This window comes from Tasmannia lanceolata, unplaced genomic scaffold (genome assembly GCF_043159265.1).
Source record: "Tasmannia lanceolata isolate RefF3 unplaced genomic scaffold, GAP_Taslan_0.1 ptg000029l, whole genome shotgun sequence".
In the NCBI taxonomy this organism is placed as follows: Eukaryota; Viridiplantae; Streptophyta; class Magnoliopsida; order Canellales; family Winteraceae; genus Tasmannia; species Tasmannia lanceolata.
Genome location: NW_027518706.1, coordinates 1,248,720 through 1,275,351, shown reverse-complemented (window position 1 = coordinate 1,275,351; position 26,632 = coordinate 1,248,720). Strand labels below are relative to the sequence as shown.

General features: G+C 37.6%; 1 protein-coding gene across 3 annotated transcripts in view; it reads right to left on the bottom strand.

Annotated features, from left to right (window-relative positions):
• The window catches only part of EMB2247 (protein EMBRYO DEFECTIVE 2247), a 92,763-nt gene that overhangs the window by 64,953 nt on the left and 1,178 nt on the right, over positions 1–26,632 (bottom strand). For 2 of the 3 annotated variants that reach the window (XM_077369744.1, XM_077369745.1), the window contains exons 1-3: positions 19,545–19,668; positions 16,583–16,753; positions 4,281–4,375 (exon numbers count right to left, since the gene is read on the bottom strand). In XM_077369744.1, the coding sequence (XP_077225859.1) occupies positions 4,281–4,375; positions 16,583–16,660 (173 nt within the window). In that variant the 5' untranslated portion in view covers positions 16,661–16,753; positions 19,545–19,668. Of the gene's footprint in view, positions 1–4,280; positions 4,376–16,582; positions 16,754–19,544; positions 19,672–25,649; positions 25,735–26,632 lie in introns of those variants that run through there. The other variant, XM_077369742.1, reaches the window with a different exon arrangement.

Below are 26,632 nucleotides of genomic sequence, written 5' to 3'. Positions count from 1 at the left end.
ATTCTCGCTCCGTGAAATGTGTCTTTCTTGGTCATTCACAGACACGGAAAGGATGTAAGTGTTACAGTCCCACTTTGCGCGGATCTTTTGTTTCTGGTGATGTCACCTTCTTTGAGACTACGATGTACTTTTCTAACTCTAAGGTTGATTTTGTTTGTGACACTAGAATGCCTCTTGCCATTCCTTTTTCTTCCTTGGATGTTGCACCTTCTTCGTTGCAAGTTTATACTCTTGGCCTTCGTAGGATTTTACAGCCTCATGCGTCTGCCTCAAATCCACCACTACCCAACTAACTGCCTTCCCAATCTGACAGATCTCCCTCAGGCAATCAGCTGCCTACAGTTCCTTTTAATTCCCCAGTTATTTCTCGGACTCGCTCTCATACTTTTACACATCCTTATCTCTCATTTTGTCTCTTATGATAGCATTTCTCCTTCCTATATGAGCTTTCTTTGCCATATGTTGTTGTCCCTAAATATGTTGCAAAAGCATTAGCTCATCCAGGTTGGCGTGCTACTATGAATGATGGGATTGATGCTCTTCATTCCAATCATACTTGGTAGTTGGTTCCGCTCTTCTGGTGCTCAAGCTGTTGGTTGCCGATGGGTTTTCTCCATCAAGTATTTGCCATATGGTACCGTTGAGCGTTTGGAAGCCCATTTGGTTGCAAAGGGTTACACTTAGACGTTTGGGATGGATTATACAGAGACATTATCTCAGTGGCAAAGATACCCTCTGTCCGAGTTCTTAACTCTTTGGCGATTAACTGGGCGGGCTACTGTATCAGTTGGATGTGAAGAATGCGCTTTTACATGGTGATCTCATTGGGGAGGTTTAAATGGAGCAACCTCCAAAGTATGTTGCTCAGGAGGAAATGGGGTTAGTGTGTCGTCTCCGTAAGGCCCTCTATGTACTGAACCAGTCTCCCAAAGCGTGGTCTGGGAGGTTTAGCACGGCCGTTATGCGCTTTGGTATGAAGCACAATTTCGTTGATCACTCAGTATTCAGTTCTCATTCTGATGCTGGTTATATCTTTTTAATAGTATGTGTGGATGATATCGTCATTACTGGAAATGACAAGACATGCATATGGAAGCTAAAAGTGTTCCTTCAGACAGAGTTTTGTACCAAGGACCTAGGACGTCTCATGTATTTTCTAGGAGTAGAGTAGATGTAGCATATTCTCGAGGTGGTCTTTCCTTGTCTTAGAGAAAGTGTGTGACGGATATATTAGGATCGTAGTTATAAATTCCGTTCCGTTCCGTTCCGGCCGGAATTTCACCGGAATCCGGAAGAAACAGGCGGAATGTGTTTTTTCGTCCGGAATTCCACAGTTCCTGTTTTTTTTCTCTTCTTGTTTCTTTTTCTCCCTGTTTCTGCTTCCCGGTCCTACTTCTTGTTTCTGCTTCCTGGTTCCATTTACATGTAAAGTGGAATGTGTTGTTTCGTCCGGAATTCCACAGTTCCTGTTTTTTTTCTCTTCCTGTTGCTTCTTGTCCCTGTTTCTACTTCCTGGTCCTGCTTCTTGCTTCTGCTTCCTGGTTCTATTTACATGTAAAGTCATTTAAGTAACCATTTACTTAATATTTACCTATAAATAAGGGAATACCCCCCTTTTGGATCTATTAAAAACAGTTTCAAGACCCAAATCTAAAAGGATAAAAAGTCAACTTTCCAGTTCTAGTACAAAATGCGAAAAAATGGGTCGGGTCAAAATCCTTACTTCCAAACGATGGGGTATTTTTCTAATTTTAAAAATTCATAAAATCTATCATGTCCAAGCATTATTAAATCCCAAAAGTCCGGGAAAAAAAGTCCCAAAATTTGGTCTCTAAAAATTTTTCATCTTGTTAGGCACTGGTCAACACACTGGTCAACATGCTGGTCAACATGCCTTTTGGGACACATATTTTGGACTGTTTATTAGTTTTTTATCATTTTCTATTTATTTTTTATTTTTTGGGATTTTTCTCATATTTTTTAATTTTTTTTTTGTGTGACCGAAAAGTTTCGACCGGAATGACCGAAATTTCGTTTCAGTGGCCAAAACGGAATGGCCACTGAAACGGAATTTACAACTATGATTAGGATAGATGAAATCCCAGGGAACGGAGCCTGGTAAGGTTCCTATGGATCATAATGTGAAGCTATACCCAGCTCAGAGGGAGTTGTTGGAAGACCAAGGCACCTAATAGGAGCCTGGTTGGCAAGCTAATCTACTTGATTGTGACTAAAAGAACAGGGGAATGGTTGGGGTGCATCAAATTATCTGTAAGGTTCTTTGTGAAGGGTCGGAAAATCCACGATAGTATAGTTTCTACTTTCTACTAAGAAAGTGATTAGCCAGTTCATGAGTTCTCGTCCTGACATTTCCTATGCAGTGGGAGTGGTTAGTCAGTTCATGAGTTCTCGTACTTCCTATTGGGGAGAAATTCTTCTTATAGTTAAGTACTTGAAGAGAGCTACTGGGAAAGGAATGTTCTACAGGAAACATAATCATGTGAGGTTGGAAGCATTCACTGATGTAGATTGGGTAGGATCTCCAGCAGATAAGAGGTTGACCGCATAGTATTGTACCTTCGTTGGAGGGAATTTGGTGTCCCGGCGGAGTAAGAAGCAAGATGTGGTCGCTAGATTTGGTGCAGAGGCAGAGTATCGAGCTATGGCTCACACATGTGGAGAGTTGACCTAGTCGGGGTCACTTTTGCCTAATATTGGAGTTCCTTCCTCATCTCCAACATCATTGTACTGCGACAATAGAGCAACGCTTCATATCGCCTCCAATATAATCTTTCATGAAAGGACGAAGCATATTAAAGTGGATTGTCACTTCATTCATGAGAAGCTCCAAAATGGAGAGAATTGCACTATGTTCACTCGATCTTGAGATTAATTGGCTGATGTGTTTACCAAACCATCGGGAAAATCTAAATTGAGTGAAATTTGTGACAAGCTGGGGTTGTATGACATATACACTCGAGCTTGAGGGGCTGTTTGAATGGTATTTTAGTCTTTGTAATCAACTTATGTAACCCTAATATATATATATATATATATATATATATATATATATATATAGAGAGAGAGAGAGAGAGAGAGAGCGAGAGAGAGAAAAGTGTTTCTAAGCACGTGCTTAGATAGCTTATCTAAGCACGTGCTCAAAAACACATGTGGCCCACATTTTTTGGGGGATCCAAAGCATTCATTTGGAAGGCCCTTCCATGGATAGGGTGTGTTTCAAAAATCAGCCTTATAGGATCATCCTAACCCAATCAAAGGTGGAGTGGAAAATGGACAAACAATGTGTGTCCATGTTTTTGCCCATTTTTTCCCTCAACAGATGGCAGGGTTAGGATGGTCCTATAGGGCTGATTTTTGGTACACACCCTATCCATGGAAGGGCCTTCCAAATGAATGCTTTGGATCCCCCAAAAAATGTGGAGCCAGATGTGTTTTTGAGCACGTGCTTAGAAACACTTTTCTCATATATATATATATATATATATATATATATATATCGTATTACATGAGAGGAAGCCTAACAGACTCACTTTCCCGTCTCTTTCTCTCTTCTTCTTCTCCATCATCACCATCAACATACTCTTTTCAAATGGAAGCAAGGGTCACTGGTAGAAAATGTGAATAGATTGAACAGTGGTGGGGAGATTCATTGGCAGATATTCACTAGCTAACCACAGACCAGTAGGGAGATTGTAACTGAAAGCCTAAAATGTACTGTTGGCAGATAATCAAAGGGGTTGACTTGGACAGGAACTTTTAAGAAGAGAGATGATACTGCCTGAATAACATAATGGGATATAACTAGCTCCTAATTAATTAAACAGCAATTTTAAAATTACACTTCCACTCTAAAATGTACTGTTGGCAGATAATCAATGGGGTTGACTTGGACAGGAACTTTACCGAAGAGAGATGAAACGGCCTGAATAACATAATGGCTCCTAATTAATTAAACAGCAATTTTCCACTTCCACTTGATGAGTTGCTCCAAGAAAATAAGAAGAGAGAGCATTTCCATAGACAAAAAGGCATAGAACTAACTTATCTAATGTAGGAATTCATAATGTATACCAGTAGTAGAAAAAATGCAAACAAACCAAAAAAGGAACTGAAACATCGGACTTGCACAATAGAATGGCCATAAGAAAGGCAGGTACGACAAGTGAAACCCAGTAGCACGAAACAAGAAATAGAAGAAATCCATAAAAAAAAGGATAATTCCGCACAAAACAAATTCAAATGGAAGCCATGCAACATACTTTTCTTTCCACTCCCAAACTCTGCTTGTAAACTCATCCCTACTTAATTCAGTTCTTTTTATGCCTTCAGATGCAAGCATTCTTTCCACGACCAACTGAAGAAATAACAATAAAATAGAGAGTCAGGATGTACAATGCAATAAATATATCCAAAACTGAAGAGATTTACATTTTTACACCACGAGCACATGGTCACAAGCTTGCTATTAACAAATCAGAAAAAGAAAACTAGAAGACAATAACATTTAAATGGATAGAAGTTACAAAAACAAATCAAGTTTAACCTTAAAATAACAAAACTAGTTGATTTTTAAATAAAAAAATATCATGTGGTCATGAGCTTAAATATGAATAACCTAAAAAAGGAGAAGAAGAAGAGAATAATGAGTATAAGGATTGAATCCAGAGGCGGGGGGGGGGGGGGGGGGGGGGGTTTGAGGGGGGCAAGTCCCCCTCCCCCTGAAAAATCTCAAAAAAATCTTTGCCTGCTTTGAAAATGCCTAAATAACCCTTTGCCCCCTCTTTATTTTCCCTATTATCGTGAATGGGGCAAAGGTCCTTATGGCAATTTTTTATTTTTTTTGAAAAGTGACATATTTATTGATACCATGAAAGATACAATGGGGACAAGAAGTCCCTAGTAACATTACATAGCATCTGTATAGACAATTCAGGGCATACCCTGAATTACCAAAGGAGTATTGGGACTATCAATCCTGCATATTTGATGATCATTTTACTCTTCAGATGAAGCACCGTATACTTTCCAAAACCACCCGTATATCTCTTCCAGTTTTAGGACACCCTCCAGGACTTCCCACCATTCCTTACTTTCTTCAAAATACAAGATTAAAATTCCCCAAGTGTATCATCCATATAACCTATTACTTAAGATTCATTCTACTTCTTTTTCATCTTTACTTTTTCTCCAGCCAGACATACACTATGTTCCAACTTCAAAAAAACCATCTATCAATTTTCCAAAACATATTAACAAAACTAACCCTTAACTCGAGACTATCATGCACATTCGCTCAGCTCCACCATTAGGATCCCAATATCCAATTCCAGTTCCATATCATCAGGGAAAAAATCCGAGGCAGGGAACCTCTTCCACCGGGTTCTTCCGGATAGGTATAAGCTCTACTATCTTGCGAATGCAAAGGGTTCGTTTTGCCTCCCATTCAAGTCGTCTTAAGTTATTGATATACTCTAACCAGCACCGGAAAAACGGAAGTTTATACACCGGTATACAAATCTCCTTTATATTGAGTTAATTGTTAAAGGGAAGAACTCTTTGGCAATGAGTTTGTAGTCCTCCTGAAATTGCTTCCACTGTCGCTTGATAATCCCTTTAAATCATTCCGGGATGGTGGGGGCTTTCACCGAAGCTTTTGCAGTATTGTATTGCAGGCTACGAACCCATCGACGATGCTGAAAACACTCCGTGTAATCTGGAATCTCTCTCTGTAATCTCTTATAGGTACAGGGAGCAGAAGAAGAAGAGGAAGGATCAGCCATTCTCTTAACCACTAGATATGGGTAGTACTTACCTTTGCTGAAGAATATGAACCGACCTAATAAATTGACCTACTCTCCCAATATATACCTATAATTAAATAAGGCCCATATCTTTGCGTCCTTGGGCCCACAATCTCTTCTAGATAGTATCAGTTGTTACAAGATTTTGTTTCTTCCCGAACAAGGCAAGTCTTGATATCGACAAAAAGAGTCGTCGCCGCCAAAAGGAGCTGTCACCACAAATACCATATGCCAATTCACAAGTGTCCTTATCCTTTTTCATTCTACAAGATAATAACCACCAAAACCATATATACTCCTAACTTACTCAACCCTCCCACAGAACAGAAATGTCCAAAATTTTAACTAATAAGAGGCCTATCTTCCAAATAGAAGGCCAACCTACCAAATAGGTGAACTCCTCATCCACAAGAAACGAGGAGATTACGATGCAAGGCAGGCTTACCAAATGAATCCAAGGGGGGCCAACTACTTTTTTCTTTTTCTTGGGCAGGGATCCCCTACAATAGTCTGCATCAGGCATTTTTATCTGGTGATTCTTCACGCAACCCTCATTACTACTTTCCGGAAGGGATGTAATAGTTCCTTTTCTGTAAGTACCTAAATATTTCCTAACTCCTGCAAAACGTCCTTTCCTTGACCAAGTGCGAAAAGGACTAACATGCCTTGAATGGGTCTTGGCCAGAAATTTCTTAAACTTTAACCCAATTCCCGTACTAGGCCTATTAAGGGATAGTCAGGGTCACAGGCAGGAGGCCAATCTGACAAGGAGGGAGGTTTGAAATTTGAATTCAAAGGGGGGGGGTCCAGAGGGTCCAACGGCTCCCCGGCCAAGGTTTTCTGGTGAAAGAGCGGGCGGGCATTCCGCCTCCAACACAGAGTTTTCCGGCATTTGAGAGCCAGCAATCAAGGGGCCAGAGCCTGATAGGAGTGTGACTCTTTATTCAAAGACAATGAACCCCTATTGTCCAAAGATTCAATTCCGATTGTGTAAACTTGTCCGGAAACTTGAATTTGAATAGAGGGTGGTACGAACTTCCACCACGGAGTAAGAATCTTAGCAGAGACAAATGTCATACATTGGTTGTGGCTCCCTTCCATTTTTACTTCTAGAACTCAACCAAAAAGATTACCTAGAGCTTGAACTGTTGATGTGGCCCATATATGAAGAGGGATGCCATAAAATCTGACCCAAAACTCCTCCAGCCCCGGGGAAAAATCTTTGGTCCAAGGAAGAAGCGAATGGAATCGATCTTCCCACATATCATTGCCTTTGTCCAGGATCGCTGTGGCTTCTTGTTCCGATTCAAAGATAAATAAACTCCGTCCACTGATAAAAGACATGGGCATGAAAGGAAAGGGAGGTTCCAGACTCTTTTGGCCCACTGCCAAATATCATAAAGATTATCGTTAGCCGATATAGAGAGGGCCGGAGATCCAAACTCTTTAGTTTTTCCAATTGGACAACATCTAAGTGACGATAATCTTGATTCCACCTCCTTTCCCGAAATGGAGAGGACCGGAGAGCCTATCTTAGAGATAGTGGAGATTGTCCCTGAGTCGGGCCAAGGATCATCTTCATTAGGATCCGATTCGGAATCCAGATCATTGTATTTCTTACCCAGGGGCTGAATCCCATCCTTTCAGGCATCTGACTCTCAACTAAAATTAAAATATTGACAGGAGGGGCACCACCAATCAACTAATTCCCCATTTAGAACCCTCTTTACCTCTCACTTTTTCCTTTCCTTTTTTTTATCCACTGCCATGATTTTGGGGGAGTACTTCCAGGTGCATGTTTCCGATTCTGTTGCTTTTCCCATCGACAATACCGCCTCCATTTGAAGTTCCGATAAGTGCAATCGTCGCAATACCAATCCCCCTCCATTCGTGTTCCTTCTTTAAAAACCCTAGATTGATATTCTTCTCTCTACCTCTGCATCCTCCTTATGCCAATTTATGTAACAGAACTGGGTCTCTGCAAAACCACAAATCCATAATTTCAGAGCAAAACTGAAAACCCCAATTATCACAATTTATGATCTTTCAAAACCGCAATGTATGGTTCTCTCATTCCCCATCACAGGCTCACGGCGATTTTTGAAGATTTGGGTATGTTCCTCTCTTTGAAGATTTGGGTATGTTCCTCTCTCTCTCTCTCTCTCTCTCTCTCTCTCTCTCTCTCTCTCTCTCTCTCTCTCTCTCTCTCTCTCTCTCACACACACACACACACACAGTCTCACAGTGTCCCTCTCTGTCTTACTTTATATGGGAATGGATATGGTGATCACATATTTCAACAGGAACAGTTAGATGAACCATTGTCGTTTGAAGGAAATGATGAGTTGTCCATATAATGCTTGAGGAAATATGCATAGGGTGGTGGATTGTTCTGATTTTTTCATCATCTCAAGTGTCTCTGCAACTGCAAGATAGTGTTTTTCCCCGGGAACACAGAAGGTGTGTGGCCTAACTTCGGGGATTCCATTCACAGGAAATATCTCTCCTGGCTAACACTCTAACAGAATAAAGATGCTTAAGGGAATCGAGAAAGAGGGTTGAAGCGGACTATTGGAGGCGTCGTTAGGGAGGAATGAATGTATCTTGGTGTAGTATTCGTTTGTCCTCCTTCCCAATCTCGTGAAAGATAGGAGAACAAACGTAGATTTGAATGTTGCATCCCCTCGCACATGAATAATGGCACTGTTTGTTTTAGATTTTAAGAATCGATTGTGTCTAAAAACGATTATTGGACTCAATTTTTTTTTTTTAATTTTGAGTCCAATGATCAGTTTTGGACTCACAGTCGGTTCTCAGGAAATCGAAAAAGAGGGTTGAAGTGAACTATTGGAGGCATCGTTAGGGAGGTATGATTGTGTCTTGGTGTAGTATTCTTTTGTCCTCCTTCCCTATCTCGTGAAAGATAGGAGAACCAACATAGATTTGAATGCTGCATCCCCTCACACATGAATAATGGCCCTGTTTGGTTTAGATTTTGAGAATCGATTGTCTAAAACTGATTATTGGACTCAAATTTGTTTTTATTTTGAGTCCAATAATCAGTTTTGGACCCACAATCGGTTCTCAAAATCCAAAACAAATAGGGCTTCCCCCTCTCTCTCTCTATTGGATTCATTTCAATGTGGTTTCAATTTTGGAGTTTAGGTATCGATGGAAATCTTTTATGATTTTATAGGGAGATGGTTCATGGAACGGGAAGAAGTATTTTCCTTACTTCTAAAGCAGTTCCCGTATTGTGAAGGGAAGAAGTTTCTTTTCATATTAACTCTTACTTTGACCTAGATGCAAGGAATTTACATCCATTTTTGTCTGCTAACATATCTGTTATTTGACAAAATTTATGAAAAAATATTCCAACATGTTGCTTTTATGTGACTCATCCTGGCATACTTCTTGTCAACTAAACAATATCTGTACAACTAATAAACTATTCCACTGATTGTTTGTTCACCATATTGGCATCATTTGGTGGGCATGACCAAATATATATTATTTTTTAAATTGAAATTTGTGTCATTTTTTTTATTGTTATATATCAACTATTCTTTGCCTCTCCTTCCTCCTCCCCCCTCCCCCCCCCCCCCCCCAACACAACACAAACACACACGGTTCAAATTTCAGGCTCTGCCCCTGATTGAAGCAATGAAGATTGAGCAGTTTTAACAAAAAAACATATAACGGTACCATTTCATATGCATTTCGCTACACACAGAACATTGGTTTAAATAGTGCTAGTGATTTGGAAAATAACAGGTATTACATACCGTGATAACAATTTATGTATTAATAATGGCTTTAATATAAAGCTGTTGTCATGGGAAATAATGCCCACTCTTAAGGGTTCATATAGTATGTACACCATTGTTTCGGGATAACTCCTTTACTAAGGTATGTCTATTTCACATTATTAGGATGAGGCCAATCATAGATAGATCTAACGACAAGCTGTAAATAATTAAACTATGAATATAATATATAAATATATATACACTTTTGGGACCAGAGCAATGAAAGAGGCATTCAAATCTCTAGTCATAAGGTGGCAAAACAAAAACACTTTCCATAAAATGCATAAGTTCCAAGTCAATAATATCCCAAAATTCCTAAAAGAAGGCCATAGAAAAGCAGTCCGGCGTGGGAGCTTTATCCATGTCCATGGAAAAGAGAGCAAAACGGCTTTCCTCTCTAGAAAAGAGGGTTCTAGTTTATCCACCTCTAAGGGTGAAAGGTGAGGGAAGTCGTCGTAGTAAGTGGCAGTTCCATAGAAAATTTCCAAATTGCTATCTCCGGCCTCAAGCCAAACCACCCTAGATCTCAGACTCCAAAAATTTTCCTCTAGGTCAGTAATTGATACAGAACGTGCGGCGTGGATCAAATCTTTTATTTTTAAATTCTTATTTTCGTCATTTTATTTGTGGTATTTTTTGGGACGTCAAATCTTGTTCTTTTAGCATGATTTTGGTGTTTTTAGAAAGGTTTTTCGATTACCTATCTAAAGAGCCCAAGATTACACTATTTGGAGTTGATTTGGCTAAGTTATAGGCAGTTTTAGGATATGGTATAGTTATATTACGGGATTACTATTTTAGGAAAGTTTTAGTCATGTTTCTTCTTTTTATTTATCTTGCTTTAGTTAAAAGATTGAGAATAATAGTTAGGCAAGAATTTAGGGTTGTTATTCTTAGGTTTTGGCTTTTTATATAATGTAATGACATGAGGAAAGAAAGACAGATTTGAATAAAGTTTATTTTTGGGATATCTTTTGTGAAGAACATTGGCTCGTTCACGTGGGTGAAGGAGCTTCGCTCATGTCATCTGTCATCTGTTACATTGGAGCTTTTCTCCAAACCGTGGCATGGGTTTTCAAACCCCCACGAGTTTATTTTAGTTGCTTCTTGTGTTGATCTTCATCTTGTGTTGCTGCCTCTCAGGCTCCCTGCGTCAGTAATAACCATCCATTCCTTTTTCAGGACATTCCTTCCAAGTCTGTCCACAGTAGAGAGAGGACCAAACTCCTTGAGACTATCTAGAGAATGGATATCGACCTTAACTTTATCTTTTCTAATAGAAAGGTCGCAGAAGCTATATTTTTTCCAATTTATGTGTGGTAGACTTGAGAGCTTTAAGTTCACAGATGCATCTAATGCTAAAACTACCCTTGAAAGAGTTGTACTTCCACCATTTGAAAACAAAATGTTGAACTTCTCAATACATAGCCAAACAATTTTAAATCGCACTGGAAGAAGCCTTCTCAAGACCCCCCCTCCATTCCAAAAAGAACAGAGGAATAGTTGGGGTACAGCAAATTATCTCTAAGGTTCTTTGTGAAGGGACGGCAAATCCACGATAGTATAGTTTCTACTTTCTACTAAGAAAGTGAATGACCCTGTCAAGGCCTTACAAAACATGGGTACGTCAAAATTGACTTAGAGAAACTGTATGATTGATTGGAATGGTCCCTCCTCTTATAGACCCTGAAAAAAATTGAGCTCTGGATTAAAATTAAGATAATAGAGACAATAGAAATTTTGGTGCATCTCATACGATCACTAGTCCGTTTTTGTGGACCCTTCAAAAAATGGGCTCTGGATTAAAATGAAGAAAATAGAAATTTTGGTGCATCTCATACGATCACTATTCCATCATCATAAACGGTGGGGAAGTTGGTCACTTCATGCCATCAAGAGGGCATAGACGAGGAGACACAATTTCCCCTTATTTAATCTTGTAGCGGGGTCTATGGCTATATTCTTATCAAAGCATGTGAACAATAGCTTCCTCCAAGCCCAGGAAGTTGTACCCAGGGGACCGTAGAAGAAACGACTGGCCAAAAAATATAGAGAGATAAATCCTTTCTATGTGGTATCAATAGGAATGAGGAATCAACCTCTTCCCTAGCTAAAAATAAAGGGATTCATACCCTCGACCATCCCCATAAGACATTTGGGCTTTCCCTTGAAAGGTACGGCCCTCAGTATCCACAATTGAGATTCCATTATCGAGCAGAATGAATCCAGAGTGGAGCCATGGAAAGGTAAACACTTCTCTTTCGTAGATTGAATAACGCTATTAAAATTTAAAAGCCTCTCAAATATTCGTAATTTATGTCACTCCTTAAGATCGACCTCTGGTGGCAGATAAAATTGATAAGATCCGAAGCAATTTCTTGTCGAATGATGATCCGTCTATCAGAAGTATGAATTTAGTCAGCTTGAATCATGTCTATCAACCCAAAAAAGTGGAGTCTTGGCCTTAAAAGCAGCAAATCCAAGAACATGGCCCTATTCTAGGGATTCTGTATTTTCGGATATCATGAGACAGCAAACCATCTGTTGATTGAATGCCAGTGGACATCCCAGATTTGGACCCATTTCAACAGTAAATTCAAATTAATCATTATCATAATTGATATTCTAGTCTCCGCGACTTTTAGAATTGGTGGCATCGCTACTTTGAGCACAAAAGAAAGAAATGCATTTGGTATATCCGTCTCCCTTCTATTTGTTAGAAGATTTGGAATGAGAACTATAGTATTCATGAAGAAAGGAAATAACAGCTAAAAGAAATTATAAATGATATAAAAATTAATGTCTCAAAGAGGGAACAATACTCCTCATTCATTACCATAACTGATATTCTAGTCTCCGCGACTTTTAGAATTGGTGGCATCACTACTTTGAGCACAAAAGAAAGAAATCCATTTGGTATATCCTTTTCCCTTCTATTTGTTAGAAGATTTGGAATGAAAACTATAATATTCATGAAGAAAGGAAATAACAGCTAAAAAAATTATAAATGATATAAAAATTTACTGTCTCAAAGGGGGAACAATACTCCTCACTAAATGTTTGGGAACGTGCCATGGTTTTAAATTTCTACCAAAACTAACACAAAATTACCTTAGGCCACGTTTGGATATCCACAAGATTTAGATTTGGATTTCTCACATTGCAGTTGAGATTTGGAACTGGATCAGATCCTTCGATTTCCAAATCAGCTACAACAGTAAAAAAAATCCGATTTTCAGATCTGTTCTGCAAAACATTATTTGGAAATCAATATTTGTGGCAATTACCTTCACCCTCGCTACTCCTCGACCTTGCTGCTACAACAACCCTCCCTCCCTCCCTCTCCTGAGACATCTTTATCTGAGGAGGAGGCTTTGTCGTCCGGCTCCTCATAAATGATGTTAGGATCGGCCGGCTCATCCTCGGAATCCGAAAAGAAAACAGAGAAGGAGAGTGCGCCACCTTTCTCCACATAGTGTTCATATGTTGTCTTCTCTCTCCCACCCACTGAGGATGAAGTTAAACAGATAAATTTGGGTGAGGGGAGGACCAGAGTTCATGTCGAGGGGGCGGAGGGTGTTGCCCGCATAATTGCAAAGCCCTCCCTCCCTCTCTCTCTCTCGTAAACATCAGCATGAGGATGATTGATGTATTTTGTATCCAAAACTCAAATCCAAATCCAAATCCAAATACAAAAACATGAGGTATCCAAACGTGGCCTTAATGTTTCTATTTCCATCCCCACTGAACAAAATCTCGATGGATTCATGTCACTTCATTAATTCGATCGAAATTTCGACCAAAATGATCGAAACGATTTCAATTTAAAAAATATACAATTGTTTTTTCTCAAAAAAGAAAAAATAAATCTTGCCCTAATCTGCCGTAAATCGAAAAATAAAATAAAATACTTGCAAGTTTCAAGCTGAAACTCGATTTCCTCGTTGTTGTTGTCATCTTTCCTTTAATTTGTTGCAATTATAGATAAATTGTCATTCGGATGTAAATGATGCAAATGATGGCGTCAATACTAATTGCAAAGGTAGAAAACATATAAGATTTTTTTTATCTTTGTCAACATGCATTGTGGTCCCTCCTAGTTGAATCGAAGGTGGGCCCAAATTTCATTCCAATATGAAGAGTCATGGGAATTTCAAATTTCAAAAACTATGTATCATACTGTTGGATATAGCGTATTTGCCTAAGGGCATAGTTATCATTGTACTTCTCTTGGCTTTATATAAATACATAAGTGAGGGAGAGTTTTCCCTAACTCACTAGTTTCTTCTTTTCTCTTTATCTTACGTAACATGGTATCAGAGCCCTAGGGTTTCCGATCCCTAGGGAGAATCACCAACCTCCATCTTCTCCATTTCATCCACCCAAAGCCAAATCCAAATCCATCTACCGCAACCCTCTCCCATACGGCAATAACCCCCCTCCTCCCATACGACAATACCCCTCCCCCATACGAGGAAAAAAAACCCATACGGAAAAACCCCCTCCCCCATACGGAATCCCCCCCCCCCCCACCTTCCCATACCGAAATACCCCCCTCCCCCTCTGTTGTACTAGTTCACCCCAGATATCTCTTATGCAGTTGGGATAGTTAGCCACTTTATGAGTGCTCCACGTACCTCTCACTGGGCAGCGGTAGTTCAAATTCTCTCCGCTATTTGAAAGGGGCACCGGGAAAAGGCTTGCTATTCAAGAAAAATGGGCATGTCAAGGTGGAAGGATTTTGTCATGCAGATTGGGCAGGATCTCCAGCAGATAGGAGATCAACCACGGCTTATTGCACCTTTGTTGGCGGCAATCTAGTATTGTGGAAAAGTAAGAAATAAGAGGTAGTTTCGAAGTCCAGCGCCGAGGCAGAGTACCGAGCTATGTCCCATACGAGTGGGGAGCTTCTTTGGTTACGGTCCCTCATGTCAGAGATTGGTTTTTCTGCAGCTTCTCCAACTCAGCTTTACTGTGATAATAAGGCTGCGATTCACATAGCCACCAATCCCGTCTTCCATGAGAGAACCAAGCATATAGAAGTTGATTGCCATTTTATTCGCCAGAGAATCCATAGGGACAAGATACATGTTTCCTTTACTCGATCTGTGGACCAGTTAGCAGACATTTTCACCAAATCCTTGCCTAAGTCAAAGTTAAATGATATTTGTAGCAAGCTGGGAATGTATAATATCCACATTCCAGCTTGAGTGGGAGTGTTGGATATAGCGTATTTCCCTAAGGGCATAGTTATCTTTGTACTTCTCTTGGCTTTATATAAATACATGAGTGAAGGGGAGTTTTCCCTAACTCACTATTTGCTTCTTTCTCTTTATCTTACGTAACACATACTAATTGTATGATGGATCTCTGGCTAAGCACAGAAAAGGGGAAAAATTTTTAAGCGGTTTTACTTCGCATCTCATTTCATTAAAGTGAAGAATGATATTTCGTAGGCAGCATAATTGGACTACACAACAAAGTAATCATTTCTTATGCATGGATTGTCATATCGGCATGCGACCAATAACACCTCGTAACTCTGTGGCATTGATATAGAGTTGGGGTCCGTGGAGGGATGACTGGTTGTTGTACTTTCTTATTTTATTACATTGTAATTCTTTATTGACTTTATTGTTCCAAACATGTGCAAGGGCAACAACACGTGTTACTAGGTATTTGATGTGATTAAGCCACTATAAATGGCTTTCTTGCTTCTGTGATGGTTTCTAAGTATAATGAAGTACTTTCTTATACTTCATTACATTGTACTTTTTTAATGACTTTATTGTTGCAGACATGTGCGACAACGCATGTCACTAGGTGTTCGATGCGATTCAGCCATTATAGATTGCTTTCTTGCCTATGTGATGGTTTCTAAGTATGTATTTGTGCATATTCTAGCATTTCCCAAAGTTGCATCATAAAATTTCATCCTTTGCATATGTTTCCATACGTTTATGTGATTTTACAAGATTTTCACCAAAATTTTCACGGAAAACCAAAATGTTTCCATTTCTGTGCCGACCGAAACCGAAATTTAAAACCATGAATCTATTGTGCCACCACGTATACAATCTAAAGGGAAGGGTTTCCAAATATAAAAAAGCAAAAAGTTGCAACACATTATTTCTTAATACCACTCTACAACCAAACAAGCTATTTGTCACCACACCAAGAGTTGAAGTACAAACATAGCCAAGCCCATTCCTTATCTCTGATTGGAGAGATATCCAGGCTCTGATCCCACTAACTCTAAGCAGAACATTGAAACCCATGTCTTGCAAAGAAGTGTCTTCTTTAAGATAAAAGAAAAAAAAGCGGCAACTTCAATCAAATCTCTCCACAAAAAGACTTCCAAGACAACGCTGCCTAAATTAATGTTAGAATAAAGACAAATTCCATAAAGAATTGTTTGAAGGAAGGCCATGACCATAGTCATTCTTTATAGCTCACAAATATTTGATTTTACAAAATTGGCAACAAACATTTAGAAACAAAAAAAAAATCTACAGAAATAGATACAGAATGATAAAAATTTATCTCCAGACAATAAGATTTATGGCAAACTTCTTTTTTTTCATATGATTGGTTTTACTCCCCTTGTCCTTAATCTTTTCTTTGAAGTTTTAGCATCTATTGACCATAAAAGGAGAATGTCTAATAGTCATGAATCAAATTTCTAAAGTCAAGGGCTCAACGCCCATGTGTTACAATTATTTTAAGCAGAGAAAATCAGTGCAGTAAAATGGACACGAATATTCAAAACAGGCATAAACAAATTTTAAATCTAAAACATATAAACTAAAACGGGTACAAATATTTGGGCATTTGATATGTAAAACTATGATAAGATAAAGGGTCTAATAAAATTTGGGGATTCAAGAAGAAAACATTTAATCCAGCTACAGATACAAATAGCCTTGTTTAGGATCAAGGATGGATCCTAACCTGAGTTGCAATACCAGCATGATCAGTCCCAGGAAGCCAGAGTGTTGGCCTCCCCTTCATACGTGCATACCTAACCATAATATCCTAGCATAACAAACCACATAAAAATATGTGAACAAGGCATCGATCATATCCTCCTGAATGCTGATGGATCATAACCTAGAATGTGAACTGTAATAAATCCAAATAAGTTAAATGTTTAAAAAATGTAACCATACAACCCATAGATGTTGAAGCCTATAGCCCAAATTACAATAAACTTGTCAATGAAAATTAAATTCTCATAATATCTATGTACATGCTCCATACCTAATGAATGCATCATTCACACATAGTAGTGAGCAAAGCACACAGAATGTCAAGTCAAACAGAATATGGAGATAAGGAATCATAAGGTAAACAATTAACTTCCTTTCAAAACAAAATAGATGTATCAAGAAAAAATTTAAATACTAGTATGGAAATGGCTCTAGAAAAAATCTTCAAGTTTCCTAAATACAACAAAATTATGGTCCTGATCAGCCCTAGTACCAGGGTCACCTGATCAATGGCATTAAGGTCTTCCTTTCCTTGATCATAGCATGCCTTTAGAGAAATCATCGGGATAGAAAAATGTCCTATGCTGCTAAAATGAAAGATGGAATGTCATGTTCTTGAATTTTGACTCTAGATTTCTTATGGTAACCGAAGAGATTAAAATGGTAACTCAATTAAGGATGTAACTGGAAAACAAGGTCCCTTGAAATTCATGCAGGAACTTCCAAGAGTCATAATTTTGCTCCAAAACGTCGCTTTAGGCATTCTAAATCAAAAAAACTAGGTCACTTCAAACTAATGCGAAAAATTTCAAGAGGCATAACTCTGGTCCTGAAAGTATGGTTTAAGCATTTTATACCAGATTCGCATTTTATACCAGATTCCTGAGATCTTTCCAAAAACAACACAAACAATTTAAACATATTTCAAAATTCTTGTATTTGGACCTCAAAAGGTACCAAGAGTTCAATGACTAAAATTGTGGTGATTTTTAATTAATTTGAGTTAATTTTAATTAGTTTAGGAAGCTCTCTAGTTTGGAAATTTGTGAGAACGGCTTAAGTTTGAATATAATTCTACTTTCGCTTTAGGAGTTATTAAATCTTAAGAATTTAGGTCTATCTAGTTTGGTTCAACGGCTAGTTTCAGGTTTAGACAACAGTCGAGATCTTTGTAGGGCATTTACGTTAGGGTTGAGTTTTACTTTTATATATAATAATTTATTCTGAAAATTGAGACACATGTTTTCCTCTTTTGAGGGAATTTTTGAACTTGACTCTTGTTCGATGATCAGTTGATCATCTTCATCGATTTTCTTGTTACATTCTTTTTGACGTGCTTGATATTGATCTAGCTCTGAGATTTCAATGTGTCCATTAATAATGATTTGAGTAGTTCATTCAATTAGAAACAGTACAAGCATAAGATATCCAGAATGATGTCTTTAGCAGCCCTCCAACAAGTATTACATGCACATTTCATTTAAGTAGCATCACCATATGTATTCATGCACCATTCATTTAAATAGCATATCCATAGTCAATGCATATTGGGAAGGGAATACCTTGATCCAAGACAGTGAATATTTTCTTGTGACGGGTTTTAATTCTATAGTTATGGATAAGCCTAAAACCTATACATGTATAGAAGGAGATTTTATATGATATGTGGGTGTGTATTTCCACCAAAATATAAGAGTACAGGGAGCTCACTTATTTGGACGATCCAAGCTATTCATTTTTAAGTCCCTGTCGTAGGTGGTGGTGCTCCAAAAATCTTCTCCATAGAACCCAAATCCAGAATCTCTTTTTAGTGACGATAACACCAAAATATCAAGTTGGCTCATCCATCTTTATGCTAATCGTTACAGGCCTCTTGAATCTTCTCTTCCCTTATTTTATATATACGTTATTTGATTTCTCGTTTTTGTTTGTGTGTAATGCATTTAGAGGCACATACTTCTCCTAGGGGTTGATTGGGCCGTGGGCATAAGGGTCATTATGTCACAATCAATAATTTGATTCATTTTCAATTAGGTCTTGCTCTAGCCTCTTTAGGGGTTAGTACTTCCTTGGAACCTTAACACATGTATTCTTTACCTGCTTATGCATTCATAGCACAAGACTTAACTACTCACGCTGCATTATATACTCATCACTGATACATTGCAGGGTTCATCATGACGGGAACCTTTGCCCATGGAGTTATATTCTTCATTCGAGATTGCCAGAATAAGGATAATGTATTGGCAAGAATGTTACCATAAAGAAGCCATTAAATCTCATATTGATGAGGCCCGTCCTAAATACACAGAAGAAACAACATAACAACTTAAGGGAGGGGCCCTATCATAAACATAAAGTACTTGCAATAAGCATGAAACTAGATCAATAATTAAGTCATTTTGCGCTAAGGTTGACATTTTTAAGTTGAGGTTTCCACAGAAAGACACCTTGGTTCTGGCAAAAAATATCACAATTACAGGTACCTGGGAGCATACAGATGGAGGTTTATTTCAAGATTTCTTTAAGTCGCCAAATTTTGCTAACTTGGCACTAAATGTTTGGAATTGGATTTGCAAATCTTAAACTTCTTATGTTACTCATTTTTATTTTTATTTTTGGTTTAATAGTGTGCAGCCTCATATTGGTTCAGTTATACTTTGGTCATCTGATTTCTATTTTGATGTAAAAGCGCTCCTACCTGTATTATGTAAAAGCACATGAACGCAGATGAAAATCTCAACAAAGAAAACAGACATCTGTATTTGATAGAAAATACATGTAAAATAGGTAATCCAATCAACAACAGTGGAAATCCAAAAAATATCAGTGCACATCCAGCATTAAACTACATAGAAATACCAAGTTTGTTGAAGTTTAATGTTGAAATTAAGAAAACAGCTCAAGCATCTACTTTGTCGAACCTCAAGAGTCACGAACATTGCATGCCCCATATGCAGTGAGCCAGTAACATTCGGAGGCGGCATGGAAATGACAAAAGGATCTCCTCCCCAATCAAAGTTTGGCTTGAAATACCCTTGAGAGTCCCACCTAATATCCAATACTAGCTCATATGTATAATGCCAAATAGAGGTCGAGCAAATATATTTCACAAGAAGAACTAATTCAACAAGGTTAGAAGTGACTGAGAAGAAACAGGATATGTCTGGAATGAAATATATACCCCGGTTTGGAACTAGTAGCTAGTACATGGGCAAGCATTACTTGTTATGGGAGTAGAATGAACTCATTTTAAAACTTGAAGCCTTTGTATTCTGACTGAGCATTTTCAATTATTTGACTTTTCGAATACATTACGCAGTGGGTCAAACAGCACAAATAAAAAAGAAAAACAGAAAAAACACAAGGAAAATTGAGGATATACATTATGCAGTTTCCTATTAATAAATCTTCGCCATTAAAAAACAGATATATGTTATGCAGTTCCCTACATATTCAAATAAATTGAGGATTTATATAACTTGCAACGAAATCAGGGCAAAACACAGAAGTATCAGACAGTATAAGCTGGTCAGGGCAACTAGAATTAATGGTCCAGCATCATGTAACCAAATGCCAAACAATATCTCCATATGGGAATTGTAACGACCACCCTTATTATTATTATTATTATTATTATTATTATTAGAGAAAAGGGTTTCTGCGCTCGAGCACAGAAACAGGCGTGGGGCCACATTGGGGCGTGGGGGGTGGGGGGATCCAAAGCATTCATTAGATGGGCCCTTTCATGGATAGGGTGTCCACAAAAAATCAGCTCCATTGGATCATCATAGGGTGTCCATTTGTGGGGTGGGAAAATGGGCAGATTAGTGGACAAACAGTATCTATCCATTTTCACCCCCACAAATGGACACGCTATGGGCTATGGTGATCCAATGGAGCTGATTTTTGGTACACACCCCATCCATGATGGGGCCTTCCAAATGAATGCTTAGGATCACCCCTCCCCCCCCAATGTGGCCCAACCCCTGTTTCCTGCACTCAAGCACAGATAAGCTATCTGCGCTCGAGCGCAGGAACCCTTTTCTCTTATTATTATTATCATTATTATTATTATTATTATTATTATTATTTGAAGACTAAGAAGATGCCTGATGAGCGGAGGAAGAGTACATTAGCACCTATATATAAGAATAAAGGGGATATTCATAGTTGCATTAATTACCGGGGAATTAAGCTAATGAGTCAAACCATGAAGCTTTGGGAGAGGGTAATTGAGCATAGACTAAGAAAAGAGACTAAGGTATCAGAGAATCAGTTTGGCTTCATGCCCGGATAATTGACTATGGAAGCTATCTTCTTGATTAGGCGGTTAATGGAGGGATTTACAGAAAATAAAAAGGACCTTCATATGGTTTTCATTGATTTGGAGAAAGCGTATGATAGGGTTCCCAGGAGCGTTATGTGGTGGGTCTTTGAATGGAAAAAAGTGCCTACTAAATATGTTGATGTGATTAAGGATATGTATGATGGAGGAGTAACTAGTTTCATAACCAAGGATAGACGTCTAGTGAATTTCCAATTACAATAGGATTGCACCAAGGAATAGCTCTAAGCCTTTATCTTTTTACGCTAGTTATGGATGAGCTTACGGAGGGTATCCAGGATGAGGTGCCGTGGTGTATGTTATTTGCAGATGACATAGTATTAATCGACGAAAGTAAATGCTAAGTTAGAGTTATGGAGAACTACTTTGGAATCCAAAACTTTTTCATGAAATTTTTCCAAAGGATTCATTTAGCCGCCCCAACTAGTTTGGGACAAAGGCTTTGTTGGGTTGAGTTGAGTTGAGTATTATTATTATTATTATTATTACTATTATTACGCTGTTCTAATTACATAGTGAGATCACTCAATCATATTGATAAGACACCCCTATTCGAAATGGAAATGATAAAGGTGCCCCTTTTCATCACTTGGGACACCCAGCAGCAGTGTATCAATGACTACAGAGGGGCTGATGTACTTCACGTCAGAAGGATTCAACTAATTTGATTGCCTGCTAGGTGTCCCAAGTGATGAAAATGGGTGCATTTATCATTTCCCTATTCGAAATTGTGGGACCAATTGATCTTGGAACTTTAATTCAAACAAGGGCATATTAGTAATATTATATAAGAGGAAAATTAGGAGATGATAAGAATTAATTTTGGAAACCCAAATCTCAACCCAAAGTGGTCGTACGCACACCCCACTTTTGGGAGTGTGCGCACGCCCAAGTGGGCCCCACTAATTGTTAAAATTAATTTAATAACTTAAGTTAGTTTCCAAATATTGTTAAATGCACCCTTTTTAAAGAGTTTGAATAGAGATGGACACTTGCTATTAGAGATAGGGTTAGAATAGGAAAGACAAAATTGAATTAGAAGTTTAGTTGGAAACAAATCACAAAATACCAAAAAAAGTGGGTTTCATAAAAAACCCAAAACGCGGGTTTCTCCCCACTTGCGCACGTCAAAGAAGCATGCCAAAAGAGAGAGAGAGAGAGAGAGAGAGAGAGAGAGAGAGAGTGAGAGGGGGGGAAAGAAGAGAGAGAAGGGGAGAAGGAAGAAGAAAAGAAGAGGAAAAGAGAAGAAAGGAATAAAGAAGGGCTAGGGTTTCGTCAAATCGATTTTTCTCTTTCGAGTAAATCCCAAAACATGTCTTTTTTGTATTTCTTGGTTTAAATTCGATCTTTTTGTTTTTGTTTGAGTTAATTTGATCTAATTAGGGTTTACAACATGTTTTCTTAAATTCTTTGGTTACTTTAAGGATCAAGAACCTTATTTTGGAATTTCCTTTCAAAATTTTTTTTTTTTTTTTTAAAGTGACTTGATATATTCATACCATGGAATTTACATGAAAGTGACTAAGGTTCCATTTGAAAAAGCCATGCGTGTGATCTTATTGGGAAATTGCCATAGTTTTCAGAGAAAAAAAAGCACTTAAAAGTGACTGTTTTGTATAGATTTTAGTGAGTTTTTGAACCCCTAACTTTTATATGTTGTTTTTCATGTAAAGTATGATATGTGGGTATGCCGTATATGCGTTGAGGTTTTATTTTCGTAGAACTCAGCGTATAATAGCTGCTGTTTTTCGAATAATTTGTTATATATTTAACATGTGGTATGTATATGTTGTTGTTAATAAAGAATATGGTATGTTAGCATATTATATGAGTTTTAAGAGTGTATTTCCCCAAAAATCAGCATATAAACAGTGTAAATATGGGCTTTTTTCTTTAAAGATAACAGCAATAAATATGGGATGTTTTGTAATGATTTCTTTATTTATATACTATACAAGTTATAGGTATTGGCTTATGTGAGGTATGTGTCATATACAGGATATTCACAACTTGCAAGGAGCTGATTTCTATAAAAATCAGCAAGTATTATTGAGTTTAAGGACTGTTTTTGTGTATTCTATCATATAAAATTATTATATGGGGTATAAACATTATTTTTCAAAGAGGGTATGATATATATATAATATATATGTATATAAGCTAAAATCTTCAGGGCGTTATTTTGATTAAAAATCAGCACTTAAGGTTATAAAAAATTAAGTTTTGATAAGAATCGTAAATACGATATAGTTACGAAAAGCTTCTTTAAGGTGGAATGTTATATTTAGGTTTGTATGTGAGAATAGTTTGGAAATAGATTTAGTGAGGGAAATAGAATTAAAAAAGATTTAGTGAGGGAAAACAAATAAGTTAAGAGGAACAGATAGAATTAAAAAAGTATTTGAAACACTAAAGATAATTGGATTGACACCCTTTGAGACGTCATATTTACAATTGATCTTCCGAGTGACACATAGAGCTTCATACACATCTCTTTACACTCAAAAAAATTAAAGGAAAGTAATAGTGGACTCATATAATAATGGTTTCTTTAATAGCTTTGATATTATAGTTTTGTTCCCTATGATCATGCTCATGCCTTTCGTTACCTATATTTTAGAACTGCAAAAATAACCATCTAAAATAACTGTTTTATCATCTTTTTATTTTTGGCCGTGTGCATATATGCGATGACTTTGTGCCGCATTACTTCGGTATGCGATGGATATTGACCCATATATATATATATATGGGTATATATATATATATATATATATATATATATATATATACCCATATATATATATATATATATATATATATATATATAGAGAGAGAGAGAGAGAGAGAAAACGGTTCCTACACATATGTGTAGAGAGTTCTCTACACACTAGCTTAAAATACAGTGGGGGCCCACATTGTTTGGGTGATCCAAGCCATCCATATTAAAGGCCCTCATATAGATAGGGTGTCTACAAAAAATCAGATCCATAGGATCATCCCAACCCTACGATTTGTGGAGGTAAAATGGATGTCTTTAAACCTTTACAAATTAGTCCATTTTTTGCCTCCACAATTCGAATGGTTAGGATGATCCTATAGATCTGATTTTTTGTGGACACCCTATCTATGTGAGGGCCTTTAAAATGAATGGTTTGGATCACCCAAATAATGTGGCCCCCACTGTATTTTAAGCTAGTGTGTAGATAAGTTATCTACACATATGTGTAGGAACCGTTTTCTCATATATATATATATATATTTAGCAGAAGAGAAAAGGAGAGAATTATTTGAATTTCTCCCAAAATTCTATGAGAATTACACATCACTTTTTTTTTACTTTTTTTAACAAAGGCACCCATTCAACCCACATATTTTCAATCCTACCCCCTCCTTTATGGTTTTTAACAAAGCCACCCATTAAAGCCACATAATTTCAATCCTACCCCCCTCCTTTATGCTTTTTTAATTATGGAAACCTCTATAGATTGGAGGGCTAGGATCAGCCTATGGAAATGATTTTGCGGGCACAACCTATTGATGTTGTGTTCCATCACATGGACGGTTTGGATCAACCTATGATGTGGTCCGTACAGTTCTTTCTCGGCACGTGCATCTCACGGGGTTTTTTCCTAGTGTGTGTATATATATATGATGACTTTGATCCACATGCTTCTGCAAGTGATTGATATTGCTGTCGTGTATATACATATGATGATCTGGATTTGCGACCATATATTTCTTTATAAGATGTGATTTTTTACTGTATCTATCTATATCTTTCCACCTATACGATGTTTTGGTTTTGCGTCATTTTTCTCTACAATGATCTAGTGTTACCCCCTATGCATGTTCTCATGTCTTTTGGCTATCGTCCTCATGCTCTTATTGCGATTCTCATATTCATATTCTCGTTCTGTTGCCTATCTAATAATTGACATAAGGACCACTATTATAATGCAATTTCATTACTGTGCACTCTTATTATGTGAGCCCACTATGTGATCTTGTTCAACTCGTTCTGACTCAGTTACTACTCACAGGTTTTGTAGGAGACAAGGTAGGAGCTTTTGCAAACGAACAAACATGAGAAACACCTTAGGATGGGAAAGAACAATCGAATGGTTTTTGGAATGGTAATGTTGTCATATCCAACAGTTGTGGAGTTTTATCAAACTTTGAGTATTTAGTTTGAGTTTTTGGTTACAGCTTTATTTTAGTACATGGACATGGATATTAGTAGGTTGATTTTAAATGATGTAATAGACTTTTAATTCAATGGAATAAGATTGCTCAGTTTATTTTATTTATGGTTGGATCACTCTCGTGTGTTTAAAAAAAAAATCTTGTGATTTTTACTTGTCCTTTTTGCTCGTAGCGACCCGATGTGGATTTGGGTCGTTAGAGAAATCAAACATGGATGACTTACTTGCAAACCTCTTCTTCCAACTCACGTTCCAATGAGATGGGTAGCCATCATTGCAAAGGATGGCCACCTTTATTGAACATCTATATTTTGTAGGCTTTTTGTGTCTTTTCTTGAGATGCAATTATTCTTCAACATAAAATTCAGGAATCACTTCAGCAAAGCCTCTTGTGAGGAAGTTATAAAAATTATTTTAATTATTTACTTGCCAAAGGAAAAAAATAACAAAATAAGTCAGGCCATAGAATATAGTACCAATTATAAATCCGTTCCTCGGCTGTAAAATCAAATGACTTTGCTATCTCTGGAGAAGTAAATACCTCTTTCTCATATGACCCAACTGAAATAACAAAACAAATAACAAATTATAAGTAAAAACAAAATGGTTACCAGGGAACAAGAAATAAAAAGGAAAAGGTATAAAACATCAAAGAAAAGCTCATGGAATGCAATAGTAAGACCTGCCAAAGATTCAAATGGTATATAGGTGGAGAATTGTAGAAGGGTACGTAGGATATGTGTGTTTCAAGGTAAACCAAATTGCAATTGAGGAATTTTAAATCGCACGATTTAAATCATGAGGATTGACCGACTCCAAATATCAGAAGTGAAATCTAATTAACCATCAAATGAAACTCAAAACTGCAAATGTAAATTTCTCTATTGCAGAAATTTTCCCGTCTCTTGAACCAAGCCCTGCATGATATAACTTTTTAGCAAAAACTCAATTTTCAATGGAGTCGTGACAACTATTGCAGAAGTGACAGAGCCAATCTCATGGTAGAACCCTCGAGGTTGCTGCCTTTTTTCGACATCAAATTCCCTTTGGATTAAGGATTTCAATACCAAATTGCCACCATTTTTTGTTGGGTGATCCCAGCCCCCAAAACCCATTTAGTTGGGTTGTGTTGCTTCGATCACGCAGAGATGATGAGAGAATGTTGCTGTTGTTGACCTTGATAGACAACTAAATAGTGTAACCCTCCAAGATTATTTGGGTGAGATCCTTCATCCAAACAGCCCAATTGTTGCAATTTGAATTGAATGTTGCAAGTCAATTACTTGCCAGGCATTTAAATGTCATCCATTTCAATGATGCATTCAATCAGTTGGAGCCAAACACCATTACACCGCAATCTGATAGTTGATAATTGAACACCCGAATATTAAATAGACAGCCCAGGCCATCACGCATAATTCCAAGAGATCATACAGAATAAAATAAAGGAAAATGCAAA